General features: G+C 47.3%; 1 protein-coding gene across 1 annotated transcript in view; it reads right to left on the reverse strand.

Moving 5' to 3' along the window:
* Window positions 1–15,081, reverse strand: part of ITGA9 (integrin, alpha 9) — a 372,615-nt gene that overhangs the window by 291,385 nt on the left and 66,149 nt on the right. Inside the window, exons 12-13 of the mRNA XM_011953420.1 lie at window positions 12,995–13,040; window positions 6,053–6,207 (exon numbers count right to left, since the gene is read on the reverse strand). Coding sequence (XP_011808810.1) covers window positions 6,053–6,207; window positions 12,995–13,040 — 201 coding nt within the window. The remainder of the gene's footprint in view (window positions 1–6,052; window positions 6,208–12,994; window positions 13,041–15,081) is intronic.

Genomic DNA, 15,081 nt, shown 5'->3' on the forward strand with positions numbered 1-15,081 from the left:
GATTTAAATTTTGACATTTTAAATTACCCCAAAGGAAGTTAGTTCTATATCAGACTCTCTCCTCTAGAAGAAGGCAAGAGTCACAATGAGAAACTCTGCCTGAGGAGGCAAGAAGAAATGCTGACCACTCATTCCAAAGCCCTGAGGGCAACAGGTAGTTTTACCAGCACCCACTGGTAAAGGGTCTAGTGGAAAGCGAAGCAGAGGACATGTCCGGGAAGCAGCTGATCGGCTGCCTGGGCTCCGCGGTCAGGGCCCTGGGAAGGTGGGTGCATCAGGCTGTCTGAGCTGCCCACAGCCAGCCCTGATGCAAGCCAGCCTGGCCAGCCCCCGTCTGTCCCTGGGAGGGTGCTGGTTCTGATTAGGGCCTGCTCCAACAGCACATTTCACATCTTTAGGTTTTTCCTTCTGGCAGCTTGTGTCCCTGCCATGTCGAATGATGTCATGGTGATGGAAAAGCTGATCAGCCCCGAGTAATACTTTCAGCCACTTCCCTGCCCTGCCCCCAGCTGCTTCCCGAGGGGACCCCCTGCATGGGCCTGGGCCAGGAGGGAGCCAGCTGTCTCTCATCAGCTCTGGCTCTGGTCTCTCCCAGCAAGTTTTGATTAATTCCCGCTCTCCATCAGAACAAGATTTCAGCTGTGAAATTCTAACAAATTTTCCTTCCCGAGTTACTCTGAGCTTCCCTTAGAGTTTCCCATGAGAGGGGGAAACTTTACTAGCTTTCCTAAATTCTGTCCTGCAAAACAATGAGGTAGGAATTATTAGACTAGGCTACCCATTCCCCACCTCAAATGGATTTACCTCATTATCCCATTTCGATGCTACTCAAGAGACCAGAAGGAGCTCAGAATGCTGTGTGCAAACATTCTCCCAAGCAAAAATGCACCCCTAAAGACAGAGGAAGGCTTTGGAAACAAGTCACCTGGTTTCAACTCTATTTCTATTAGTGTGGATGACCTTGGTGCCATCTCTCAGGACCTGGGCTCAGTTGTGTGTCTGGAGGCAGGGCAGGTATTCCACTTGCTCACAGCTTTTTCAGGCTGAGAACCATGGAAACACAGGAGCACTGGGTCAGGGTGCAAAATGCAATCACTCAGAGAGCGTCCCTTCCTGGTTTTCGTTTCACACTCTGGTGAGAGCCCAGAACTGCCAGCTTGATTCCCAGCCTCCAGAGATTGACAAGCAAGTTTAGGCTTCCGCCTGGCTAGTGAGTAGGTACAAGCACCGCCCATGGGTGAGGGGCAGGGTCCCCTTGGGCAAAGCATTCACCACCTTCACCTGTGCTAGCTAGGAGGCTCCAAGAGGCCACAGGCTGTTCCCAGGCCAAGAATGAAGAGATTAATAATACTACTAGGGACAGGCAGAATTCCTATTTTAAAGTGCTTTATGAAATATGTTGTAAACCTACTCCTGGAGGAGCCCACAGTCAGAGTGAGAAGTCTGTCTGTGTCCCAGTGCTAAGCACAGTGCATGCCACACAAGGCGCCCAGAACTCATCTAGAAAAGCGAGCAAGGGAGCAGGTGGTTGTTTTTGTCCGGTCTGCCTGCCCCCCTCCCACTAGGATGCCAGCTCCATGAGGGCAAGGACTTTGCCTGTCCTGTTCACTGCTCCGTGCCCCAAGCTAAGTAGGGTGTCTGGCATTCTGTAGGACCTTGATTATTATTATTATTTGATTGAATGACCCAATAGGGATTCAGCAACTCAATGTAACTGGATGCTCGCTGTGCTGGTTTATGAAGCTGTTGTCCTCAGCTCCAACCTACCCTTCCCTACTCTGCCCTGTGACACTGGGACTGGAACCCTGCAAACCTCATTTGTTTTGCCCGAGGCTCCCTGTGAGGCTCTGCTAATATGGAGCATCGGAGGGAGCCTGCAAGGCTGGAGGAGGGCAAAGGGACTCGCTCCTTCCTTCCTGCTTCCTATTCCTAGCAGCTTATCCCAGCAACAGTTTCTCATGGCAGCTGGTCCCAACAGCAGTTAATTCTAGTTTTCAGACTTCCCCCATTCTCCCAGAGCCAGCCTCATTGCACCCCCTCAGAGAGATCAGCAGCACCAGCCCCCTCCTCAGAGGGTCAGGTCCTAGCTCCACAGGGCCCCTTCTCTGAGCTCACAGGTTCTGATAACCCCAAGGAAGTGGTTAACCCCAAGTGTAACCTTGACCAGCGTTCTCAAATGGAACCCATCTGGAGGCTTGTAAAAACACAGATGCTGCGTCCCACCTTCAGAGTTTCTGGTCAGAATTTGCATATCTAACGAGATCCCAGGTGATACTGATGCAGCTGGTCTGGGACCACACTTTGAGATCCACTGGTGCAGACCTGGAGGCGGCAGCTGCTTCCTGCAGTTACTCCCAGGTCCTCCATGACCTGTTTAACCCACTCCCAGTGCTAAATGTCTTCTGTTAAAATAACTGGCATGGTTTCTGTTTTCCTGACTGGACTCTGCCTGTTTCAGAGGCCAAGGCAGATTCACCTCCTACAGAGAAAGTCTGTATTTCCTACAGTATTTCCAGAGGCCACAGCAGCTTGTGTCCCGCGAATGAGCTGGTCCTGAATACTCCCCTGACCAAGTAGGCACTCTGGTCTCCCATTTCTAAGGCAGGAAATGAAGAGGCAGTTGGTGACCCTTCTCTGTACATAGGCTTGAACCCTGCCAGGTAGAGAAGAAGAAACTAAAGGCACAAGACTAACATTAACTGCTTATGGCTCTCAAAACCATCCTCAGAGGGCAGGTCATGTGGCTGAAGATGGCAGCAGATAAATACCACAGAAGATACCACTTCTGACAGTGGTACCTAGCCCACCACAGGTATCTGTGTATTGCTCTGCCCAAATGCAACCATTCTGCTAACAAACTCGGCCCAGGATATGCAGCCATTGAGAGGTGCCTGGAAGGCCTGCCCAGGGCTGGCACTCATTCACCAGGCATTCCATGGACAAAGTCATCATCCAATGGTTCCTCTACAGCTGCCAGCACAGAGAGTAGGAAGGCTGGTAACCTGGTGTCCCAGTTGTGGGTTCCTGATGCGGAGGCCTGGAGATGACACAGAGTTGACCAGCACCCTCTGCCGAGCCTGGAGGGGAGTGGAGGGTATCTGTGTCCTGGAAGTGCCCATCCTTCCTCCATCTGAAGACTGACCTTCCCAACTGTGCAGAGCCAAGAGGCTGCCTTCCTTGCTGAACTCTAGGACACCTCACCCTCAGCTGGACCCCCACAGCTACCTGACCTTTCACCTTCACCTCATTTCCTATCACATTTCCATAAGGCCTGCCCACTTCTCCCTCCCCAAACTCTCCATTTCATTGCCAGCATATTTTTTGGCAGATTTCTGCATTTCTCTTTCTACTGCAAAGATTGAGATATGAATGCCAGAGAAAGTGACAGAAACATGTTGGTGATGAGTAATTTTCTGCATTGCCTTGTTATATTGAGATACCAAAATTCTCCAGTTACCATCCCCTTTAAGTCTGATTGTCAGGGAAACACACCCTTAGAGTGTAAAGGAATGTTTGACTTTATCTATGAACGCATGTGGCAGATGGAGGATAGGGAAGGGAAATTAATGGGAGGGTGCACGGGTGCTGAATGGGCCCCACCTCACGTCGGATATCAGCCAAGTTGCTCCGCATTGCCCACAAGGTACAGTACAACATGCCATCGAACTGCCTGCCTCTGCCACTTTGCCCCAACATTTCTGAGGCTATGGCTAATCCTAGACCTTCATTCTAATTGTGCTTAGCAGTCTGTGAAAGGCTTACACTAGATGGGGCCCCAGAAAGAGCCACTGGTCAGGAACAGCATGAGGAGGCACCCACACCTCCTCTGCACTCAGCTCATGAGCCTTCAAATCAGAGTTTGCTCCACCACTTGCCTCATGCTCTGAATCACTCTTGCTCTAACTTGCATCTTGGTTTCTTCTTTGCTTCAGTTACACCAATTTACCTTCACTTTCACAGCAGCGAGAAGTGAAAGTTGTCTAATACTGCTTCAAGGCCAAAATAGTAGAAACTCTTTGTAACTCCCTTTAGAAGCTCCATGAGGACAGGACTGTCATCTCCAGTGCCCAGCACATGTGGATACATAATAAGCATTTGTCAAATGAACACACACAGAAACGATCAATCGTTTGCCCTTTTTGAGAGTTCTAGAATAGTTCTCATTCTTAGGTGTATCAAAATTCACCTTCATTCTTTAAAAATGTTTTTTAATAGAGTCCAACTATATCATGAGCTGGCATTGGACAGAAGACAGACCGCCTAATTATGTGGAGGACACAGGAGTCCCAGAACTATCAGAAAGCTTTTTTCCTTTCTTAAACAATTAGGGAGGTGGTGAGAAACAGTTGTTAGAAAGCAAAAGTAAGTATCACAAAATACAAATTCAACGCCTGGCTTCAACAACAGCTGTGTGATCTTGAGTGAGCTGCTCTTTCTCACTGAGCTACACAAGAAAATGTTGTTAATCCTCCCTCACTAACCAATTCCCAAGCTTTATTGTATGGTTTCATTCAATGTCGAAATTTCTAAGCTCTTTTTAAAAAATGATATAAATAAATATGTTTAATCGTTGAGCTTATTCAATACACCTAAAGATCAAGAGAAATTGCCAATGAGACAGTTAGCCAAGAAGGATCAACATATTAAATAAGGTAGAACATTTGAGGTGTGGCTGAAGAATGAACTAGCTCATGTAAACATTTTTGCATGAGTGGGCGTGTGTGCACACATGTGTGCTCCAGAGCAGTGCTTCTCACAGGAATCTTGTGGGGCTCTTGCAAAAATGCAGATTCTGATTCAGAAATCCAAAGTAGGGCCCAAAGTCCTGCATTTCTAACAAGTTCCCAGTGAGGCTGACACTGCTAGGCCAGGGGCTACACTGTAAGTAGCAAAAGGAGTCACTCACGACATTAAAAATATCTAAGAACGTCAGTAGGTCCAGGTCCCTGCTGATGTTTTTGTTTGCCTGGAGTTTTTCTTTCTATTATTAAATCAGCCTTTTAAATAAAAATGAAGCACCTAGTAATATGCATAAAGCTCCAGATTCATTTCCTTCAGGTGACCACGTGCTCTGAATTCTAATCAACACTGGCCCTATCTTGTTCTGGGGTTTAATCCAGCCTCTAGAGCTAGGCTAGCAAGTCAGTTTTCCCCAGACAAATGGCAGGGACAGTTACCAGCTGTCAGGACAATGCCGGCATCTTTTCAATTCTGAGCTGCCAAAGCAGCACCCCTCTTTTAGAAACCTAAGCCTCTGTAACACCAGAATCCCAATCCCACCATCCGTCATTAGAGACCGTCTTTGGTCTCTAATTCCATAGTAAATGTTATAAGCCCCCTGACATCTGGCTGATGCTACAAGCTCAATGAGGAGCCTCAAAAGTCCTGTCACTTCTGCTTTCTGAGTGCTCGAACGTTCCATAAGGGCCAGGCTCCAGGCACTATATCTCCGCCAGTCCCATACGACCTGTGGTCCAATGAGGCTTCAGTCTGGCCCTCATATTTGGAGAAAGAATGTTTGGGGTCCAACATTATTTGTCCTAGAGCTGGAGGTTGTGTGTTATTAGAAACATGTTGAGGCCGGGCGCGGTGGCTCACGCCTGTAATCCCAGCACTTTGGGAGGCCGAGACGGGCGGATCACGAGGTCAGGAGATGGAGACCATCCTGGCTAACACGGTGAAACCCCATCTCTATTAAAAAATACAAAAAACTAGCCGGGCGAGGTGGCGGGCGCCTGTAGTCCCAGCTACTTGGGAGGCTGAGTCAGGAGAATGGCGTAAACCCGGGAGGTGGAGCTTGTAGTGAGCTGAGATCCGGCCACTGCACTCCAGCCTGGGTGACAGAGCGAGACTCCGTCTCAAAAAAAAAAAGAAACATGTTGATAAGCAGGAAAGAGAAGGGGAGGAACCTCAGAGGGAAAGGATGTCCAGCCTGTGTGCCTGCTGCCTGCAAAACCAGCTGGGAGGAACAGCGACAGGAAACATCGGAAATATCTCATGAGCCCACTCCAGCTAAACGGGTATCCTGAGCCCTGACGTGGTGGCTCATTACCAATCTCTCCTGGAACGTGTTTGCCACGGAAGCTGAAGCAGGTGGTGACGTTCAGGCAGTTCACAGGCTGCTGTCCGTCGTGACACTGAGGCGCCGTGATGTTGATGGAGCCTGGGAGGAAGATGGCGACATCCATCGTAATGACAGGCCTCGCTCTGCAGGGCAAGAGAGGAAGGTGACTTAGTCATGGTAAGGAGCAGTTCTCAGAATCAAACAAGAACTAGACCAACAGGATAAATCCTAGGCCTTCAACCCAGGATTTACTTAAAGCATGAAATATCCCAAGAGAGAAGGGCTAGTATGTTCTGTGAGCATTTTTTTCTGATTTTAGAAGTGGCATATGGCCTAGTAAATTAATAGTTAGCTTCCCAATAATAAAAGCAAGTTTATTGTTAATAAAACACATCTGGTTGAAGCCATAAATGAACCACCAGATGCTGGATAATTATTTAAAATTTTACCAATTAAGTTCTGATTTCCATTTTATTGGGGAGATAAGAATACATTTAAGAGGATTTCCTAAAGCAGATGCCATGATTCGAGAAAGAGATGCATACTCGAGTATTCCCTCAAGCATTTGCTGCCATTATGAGCATGAACTGCAATGTTCTAGCCCCATCCAGTTGGTCAAACCTCCTCCTTCATTTACCTCCACCAATTCATTGGGTATTTTTCTAAAAGAACTTCATTAGTAGAGTCGCAGCTGGTAATAGCAAAGTGCTTCAGAGCAGAAGAAATCAACCTGCCCAGTCTCAAAACCAAATGAAACTCAATAAATAGCCACACTCTCCTCCTTGCCATGGACCATCCCTCAGTGCTTGATGAATGGACAGCACCCCTGGGCTCCCCAGGGACATCCCACAAAAATTAAGAGTAAATAACACCATTCTGCTCCCACTGCAGACATCTGCTCAGGCAGCATTCACCTAAGCTACCACTCAACCTTTTCCCTCCAGGCCTCACAGAGAAACCCTGTTATCTCTAAGGAGCCCCAGCCTTCACACCACTGGGGTGACATAACAAGATTAAGGGGCATTCGTGGCTTGAGAACAATGACCCCCCTGTGTACAGTGATCCCTCAAAGAGAGCCCAGGGTGACAGGGCGGATGGGAATGATGACCCACACCAACTCCAAGGGAAGAAAGCGTTAAGGAAAATCTGGGTGAACAAAGGAAGTGAAGAGACACAAGGCATAGATGGGGTGAGGGGACTCCACTGCTGCCACCATGCCGGGAGATCGGGTCAACAGAGAGTAGTGGTGACAGATGCAGTGGAACTGCAGGACTCCCAGAGCAAATCTGGCCACAGGACAAATGGAAGTCAGACAACAGCAGTGCCTGAAAGAAGGCCAACACCTTAGTCTTTTCATTTGCTTCTGGGTTCATCCTTATAGGATACTAGAAATAAATCAGAAAGTGGATATCTTACCCCTGGCCAATGTGATTGTGCAGATGCCAATGGACACCCTATAAAACCCCATCGACCTTTCAACAGCCAGCTCAAATGTTCCCACCCCGAGGAAGCCTTCCCTAGTACCCCTGACAGTTAGGCATCCTCCCTCTCTGTGCTTCCAGCTCTATACACACACCCCTGGCCCCCACTTACTAAGGTGAAGAGTTATTGTCTATTTCCAAACCTGCTCCACCAGACTGCAGCACTGCGCAAGGGCTGGGATCCAGTGAATTCATCCTCTCGTTCCCATAATAAATGTGCAAAAACCCTTGTTAAATAAGTACAAATTTTACTCCAGCCCAGGAGACTGAAAACCACAAGTGTCCAAAGCCTCACAGATGGACAGAGGTACCGTGGAGAGCCAGTCTCCACCCTGCCTGGTCCCTGACGTGCCTGGTCATGGTACAGAAGAAAAGCCTAGCCTGCCCCATCATCCCCAGGGGCCACTCATCAGGGAGGAGGTCAAGTCCTCCTCTCACAGAAGAGCTCTGCAGAAGACAGTGCGGCAAGCAGGAAACAGACGTGGGCAGCCCAGACACAGTGACCTCAGTGGAAGTCAGAAAAACAGTATCCTTTGAAATGGACCACAGGGACCCTCACAGGTACATCTCCTTCCCACAGCTGTCAGATCAGTTCCCTTCAACCTTTTTGTTTCAACTCCAAGTATTATTTTTGGATGAAGAAAAGCCCAGAAATCTTTCAGAGACCTCTCTGATCACTTCCTGTGACCTCCAATGGGAGAGCACCGTATGCCTATCACCCTGACACAGGACCTGCCCCGGAGCTAATCTGAGGGAAGCAAACTTCCTGAGGGCAGAGTGGGCCAGCCACACTCCTGGGGGCAGGAGAGACTGCGTCTCACAGTCCTGCCTACAAATGTGCCAGCCTCTGAGACAAAAGCAAAGGGGCACCCAAGGACAGCACCACAAGTGCTTTCAGGGCTTTTATTTTTTAAGAAGCTGGTAGCTGGAACACTTCTCCCTGATGGCTGACAGTTCAAATCCTGACACTTCACTTCCAGGTAAATAATACAACCAGTTGGGATGCCCTTTGATACGCTGCTCAAGGGCGCCTTGGCCTTCTGCAAGGCAAGGACAGATAAAGAGCCTTCACCCCTGGTGACATTGTTAGGCCACTAAGCCAGCCCTGGGGCCACCTACTGCCAGGGAGCTAATTTAGGGTCATATAGTTGAAAGCCTCAGTCAGGTTTTCTCTTAGCTGCAGCCCACAGCATTCCTAACCCACGCACCTCTGGCCTCCTGCCCTTAGGAGGGTTAGAAACGATGGGCAGTACGTATCTATGTGTTCATGTATATGCATGGTCTCCTAGCCCTCCCTGCTTTTCTAGTCCCACCCAAAACCTAAAGTAACTCAAAATCTAACTGTCAGTTAGGCCAGACTGAGCCAAGCCCCTACTTAATACAGTCAGCTGATGCCTCCAGGCCTTCTAGTTCACTGCTGCTCAGTTGAATCCTGGGACTTTATCAATGGCTGCCCCTGCAGACACCCAACCTGCTGGGTGTCTCCCATGCTCCCATGCAGCATGCCCAGCAACCCCTTTGCCTGCCCCACCTTGCTTCCTCTCTGAGGGGCTCTAGCTTGTCTTTGAAGCTTTCCCTACTCTCCCTGATTCCCTTGTCCTCCTGGAATAGACCAGGGTGCTTACCCTCTGCTTCATCCTCATCCACATCCCAAACTGAACCTTGCCCTGACCTTATTCCTATCTTGAGGACTGGCTCAGAAGATGAGGGCCCCTCACCCTCAGCCTGTGTACTGAATTCTATCACTCTCACCAACCTCATCCCCCCATCCCTCATCCCTGAAGCAGCCTCCCATCCTCCGTCTTGTCTCTTCAACCTCTCCAGGACCCTTGGGGTTAGGCATAGGGTCAGGGCATTAGGGTTCACATAGATGAGGGTGAAGCTGAGGGTGAAGCCCCTCTGATCTCTTCCAAGAGGGTAAGGGACTTGGGAGACCAGAAAATGGCTCAAAGATGTTCTTGGCCTAATCACCGATCCAGAGCCTCCCATCCTTAAAACACTTCCCTGAACTACCTGCTGGTCCCATTTGCTCCTTTGCAGCCAAGCTTCTGGAGAGGCAGTCAGGAGTCACTCTCTTTTCTTGCTTCTTCTCTCACCCACCTACTGCCATCTGGCTTTTGCCCCATCACTTCTCTAGAGCCACCACGGCCAATGGCACCCCTGACCTCCCCCTGCCACCTCCGACAAGTCTCAGGCCTCACTCTGCTTGGCCCTTCCTGCTGACTTTGACACCATTGCCCAACCAAGTAACCCTGCCTTATAATCCTCACAGTACCTACCACCATGTGGAATCACCTTCCCTTTTATATTAATAAGAACTGCATGTCCTTGGTCTCCTCACCCATAAAATGGGGATAACACCCCCACTCATGTCATGGATTGTTAAGAAGACTAAGAGTTATCATGTGTTCTGTCAACAAGAGGATGGATGAACAAACTCAAGGATATTCAGTCAATGGAATGCTACTCAGTAAGGGGAAAAACAAGCAACATGCCAACATGAACAAATTTCAAATACATCACACTGATTGAAAGAGGCCAGAAACAAAAGAGTCCATACTGTATATTCCCACCAATATGAAATTCTAGAATGGGCAAGATGGATCTATGGTGATAGAAGTCAGAACAGTGGTTGTCTATCAGGAGAGGGGTCTGACTAGACAGAGGCACAAGGAAACTCTCTGGGGTGATAGAAGTATTCTTTATTGTGGTGGGGTGGTAGTCACACAATGTATGCAGTGGTCAAAACTCATGGAGTCATACACTCAACTTGGTGCATTTTATTGTATGCAAATTCTACCTTAATACAGAAAGAAAACAACGACAAAGAATGAACACACATGAAGTGCTCACACCGTGCCAGGCAGGCGGTAGGAGCTTACCAAACATTGGTTGCCTATGGCTCCCTGGCTATAATCTAAGGTCACAGCCTAGGTCAGGTTCCCATCAAATCCCCAGGATCTGATGCACGGCAGCATCTCAGCAGGTCAATGTACCTTAGCTGAATGAATAAGAGAATGGATGATTGTGACCACAACATCCTTGCATGCTCCTCTACAGCTGTCATGGCCCAACCACTGTTCTTGGGCCTTCTCTTGGCCTCTTGTTCAGAATAGGGCTCCCCAGGCTCCTCTCCTGGGTCTCTTCTCTTGATATGTGCTCTCCCTGGAGTTCTTCTTGAAGAACTTTACATTTGTCCCTGTTGAGCTCCAACTCAACAGATTCAACCCTCCATCCCAGGCTGGAGTCTGGGGTCTCCCACCCATTGTATAACTGCCTTACTTTACTTTACCTCCATATGTGAGCAAACTCCTGGAGAAGGCTGTCCCTCACCATGAAGAAGAGAAAAAGAAAATCCCCTTCGGATTGAAGCTCACAGCAGGAAGATTTAAAAATACAAGAATGATGAGAAAGCAGAGTCTATATGATAGACCTTCAGCCAGATGGCCCCGGTTTTAAGAGGGCCTGTTGGACCGGGTGTGGTGGCTCACGTCTGTAATCCAAGCACTTTGGGAGGCCGAGGCAGGCGGATCACGAGATTAGGAGTTCGAAACCAGCATGATCAACATGGTGAAATCCCATCTCTACTAAAAATATTTTTAAAATAGCCAGGCATGGTGGTGTGCACCTGTGATCCCAGCTCCTCAGGAGGCTGAGGCAGGAGAATCACTTGAACCCAGGAGGCGGAGGTTGCGGTGAGCCAAGATCACACCACTGCACTCCAGCCTGGGTGATAGAGTAAGACTCCATCTCAAAAAAAGAAAAGAAGAAGAAGAAAAAAAAAGCCTGTTTTCAACTGTGAAAAGTTGAGTAGTGTGTTTGTTTTATTTGAGAAGAATCCTGACAAACCAAATTAAGATGCTCAGGATAATGAAGAGAGCAAAGATGACATCATGAAAGCACTAACTAGAGCAACCAGCTTCACAAATCTAACCTCAATCATTTGGAGCCACAAAAGCTGTTTTATCCAGAGGAAGGGCTGATAAAGAAAGTGAAAATCCAGTCACATGGGAAATAATTACAGGAACCAAGAAGGCTTTATCTTAGTGAAGTCACCACTTGGGGGACACAATTGCCCCCTTCAGATACTAAAGGGCTGCTATGTAAAAGACACAAGACCGAGAAGCAGAATTTTAGGGAGGCAAATTTAACCCAATTTACATCAAACTTGCTAAGATTTATTAAGCAGTTAAACCAGGCACTGTTCTGAACATTTTACACATACTGCAGGTGGTCCCTGACTTATGATGGTTCAACTTACGATTTTTCAACTTCACAATGGTGCGAAAGCCATAGGAATGCAGCACACTCCTTGACTGACCATGAGGCTACATCTGGACAAACCCGTTCTAAGTTGAAAATACCATGTTTTGACTTTAAATGGGAAATAACCCCATCCTAAGTCAAGGAGCATCTGTATTGCTCTCCTGGCCAACAGAGGTGAATCCTGAAACAGAAAGGTCAGGGGACTTGCCCAGGAAACGCACCTAGGAAGGGCAGAGTCAGGGCTGGAACCTGGCCACCTGGCCCCTGAGTTCACATTCAACCTCAAGGCTCTTCTGCCTCTTTAATAATTCAAGATGTAATGTTACCCGGGGCAAGTGGGTTCCCTTAGAAGTAACTGGGCTCCCACTCGTGGGGCATCTCACTCAGAACAGGAGGCTGTGTGGCCCCGCAGTGGAGACCAGCAGAAGGTACTGCTGAATAAGAAGGATCTGGGGTACGGAACTACATGGCCTCTGGGATCCCTTCCAGCTCTGAGATCCTACTAGTCTATTTTAGAAAGTTCTGCCATCAGGTTATTAACAAAACCTAAGAATTGGCTCTCACTCCAAAGTGTAATTCTGCCTCCTCTGACTCATACAGCTAGAAATACTTGGAGAGGGTTCATGGGTGGTGGCGGCGGCTCCCTAGCCTTTGTAGGAGAGATCCAGACTGCACGGGCCTCAGCAAGCTCTGGGCCTCAGCTCACGTCCCTCACCTCTGCTGCCAACAGGGAATGACGTGCTGTCTAACGGGCAGAAGGCTCCCAGTCCCCAGGGTGTTGTGGACTGACTGGAGGTAAGAATGCAGGGTGTACAGATGAAGAGATAAAATGAACAGTGCTTCCCAGCACCCGCAGGAAATAATAAAATATTTGTATGGCATATTATGGAAGGTTCTTGGCCAAAGGCAAATAGCTTTAGGGCTTAAGAGAGATAGGCTACCCCAACCCCTACCTGGAAGTTCCCAGGATGCTATCCATCTCATACCTGCAAGCCATTCAAGGCCACAGATAGAAACTCTGGGATAGAGAATAATTAGAATAAGAAAATAAGGTAGCATTTCAACTTACTAAGCACCTCCAGCCTACAAGGAACAGGACAAAGGAAAAAGCCCGTGAATGGTGAATGGCTCCATCCCTCACCCTGAACAGCACAATTCAAGGAGCAAGAGTGAGGCCTCTCACCTGAGGAGAACCACGCTGTCGGACATGAAGGCTCCAACAGTGACATCTGAAAATGAGAAGTTTACAGCATTCAGAAACTTGCTGAAGCCCACACCCAACAGGTCCCTGGGAATGAGCTCACAAGGATGGAGGCCCAGCCTTGAGGCCAGAGAGCCCTCTGACGGCCACCGTCTGGGCTATACAGTGATCTTGTAAGAATGGAAGCCACACTCTCCCATGAGGCAGCCAATCCCTACGCAGGCTACTGGGGCCTTGAAATGTGGCTGGTCTCAGTTGAGAGGTGCTGTGAGTGTAAAATACACACCACATTTCAAAGACCTAGTACAGAAAACCATTAACTACCTCACTCATAACTTTCATATTGATTATATGTTGAAATGATAATATGTTGGCTATATTGGGCTAAAACAATTAATAAAATTAACTTCACCTTTTTATCATTTTACGGGATTATTCCCGTAATTACGGGAATATTTTAGATTATACATATGGCTTATACTTCTTTTGATGTCAGTGAATTAGAGAAAGACATACCTAGAATTCAGTGACTCTTGGAAAATTCTCTACGTTCTGAAGAACATGGAATCGTCACCCTCCACCCCTCACTCTATGTGACCTGAGTATCTCATGGTATCCCTGTCTATAAAATGAAGATAATTATCCCCACGGCCTTTTTCAAAGGCTGATAATATTTCATTACATTTAAATCAGAAAATATTTATTAGTCATTATATAATATTCATTAAGTACTCACTAGATTTATAGTAAATATTTACTAAATATATGAAATCAGAAGTTTAAGTCAGTAAATTCATGAAAATACTTGGTAAGCTATAAACAAGACCCTGGTTTAACCAGTAATGTTTACTCCTAAATAACTTTAATTTAGGAAATACTTACTCTTCCAGTGGTTCTATGCCTTTCTCCCTACCACCCCAACCCGGCAATATAAATCCCTGGCCCGAGGGTTCCCACTACTACTTCACAGAACCAAGTATCTGAGTCCAAGAGGGTCCGAATCTGCACATCACTAAATGCATTGAGCATCTATATGATGGCCTCATTAAGGAAAAACAAATGGCAAATCCATGAATTATAGTGTTCCTAAAATTTCTCCACTTGGGTGTATTTATCAATTTTGTTCTTCAATAGTCTTTTTAAATGAGCTATATGTTTAAAAATAAAAGAATCTGATGAATTTGTCAGTTTTCCTTATGAAAAACACAAGATCAGAAATTCAGATCCATTGTGAACTGTGAACACCTTGCTCACTTCACAGTTGCAGAAAAGCAGCTGAACCACTGGGAAGGGTGGATCCCCGTGCACTGCAGGCTCTGGGCAGCCCCTGACATTGAGCCTCAGCATCCTTGTCTATAAAGTGGGGAAAACACCCTATCCTCCTTCCCTTCCGGGGTCACTGTGAGATGCATATTGCATGTGGAAGCATTTTGTACGTATTAAATGCTAAACCCATATAAGGTATTATTTGGGGACGGCCACAAATTGCCCAGAACAAGAACTGCTTTCTCAAACTTACAAAGGCCCAGGAGGGTCTTTCTTGGGACAAAAGCTTCAACACTGACTTCTTTCTATTCCCACACTTCCTCCTGGCTCTGCAGTCTTGAGGAATTTCCAAAACTCCTATCTGTACAAAAGTACACAATGTGGTGTCCTCATACAAGACTGCGTTAGTTTTCTTAAATTTTAGTGGAAAGAAATATTTCTCAAAAGCAAGATGACTACAAAATTTAGAGAAATGTTTCCTGAATTCCATGACCATTCTGGATTTTTTTCAAATTCTTACTGTTGTTTCCTCACCTGACCCCACTCCATCTTGAAACACCTGAAGAACCACTACTCCACTACCCAGGCAATTGGACCTAGGCCAGATATCACTTGGGATTGGGTTGGAAATCATGTATTTTTATCCAGTTAGCCACAACTACCACAGGCATTAATTAACCCTAAAGTCAAGCCAGCCAGCCTTGAATGGTGAAGCTCTCCTTTGTCCACACACAAGAGGATGTGGTTTTCTTCTCACTCCAAATCCTTCTCCACCATTTTCTTTCAAGAGTAGGGGCGGGGGG

Source organism: Colobus angolensis, unplaced genomic scaffold (genome assembly GCF_000951035.1).
Source record: "Colobus angolensis palliatus isolate OR3802 unplaced genomic scaffold, Cang.pa_1.0 Scaffold36, whole genome shotgun sequence".
Taxonomy (NCBI): Eukaryota; Metazoa; Chordata; class Mammalia; order Primates; family Cercopithecidae; genus Colobus; species Colobus angolensis.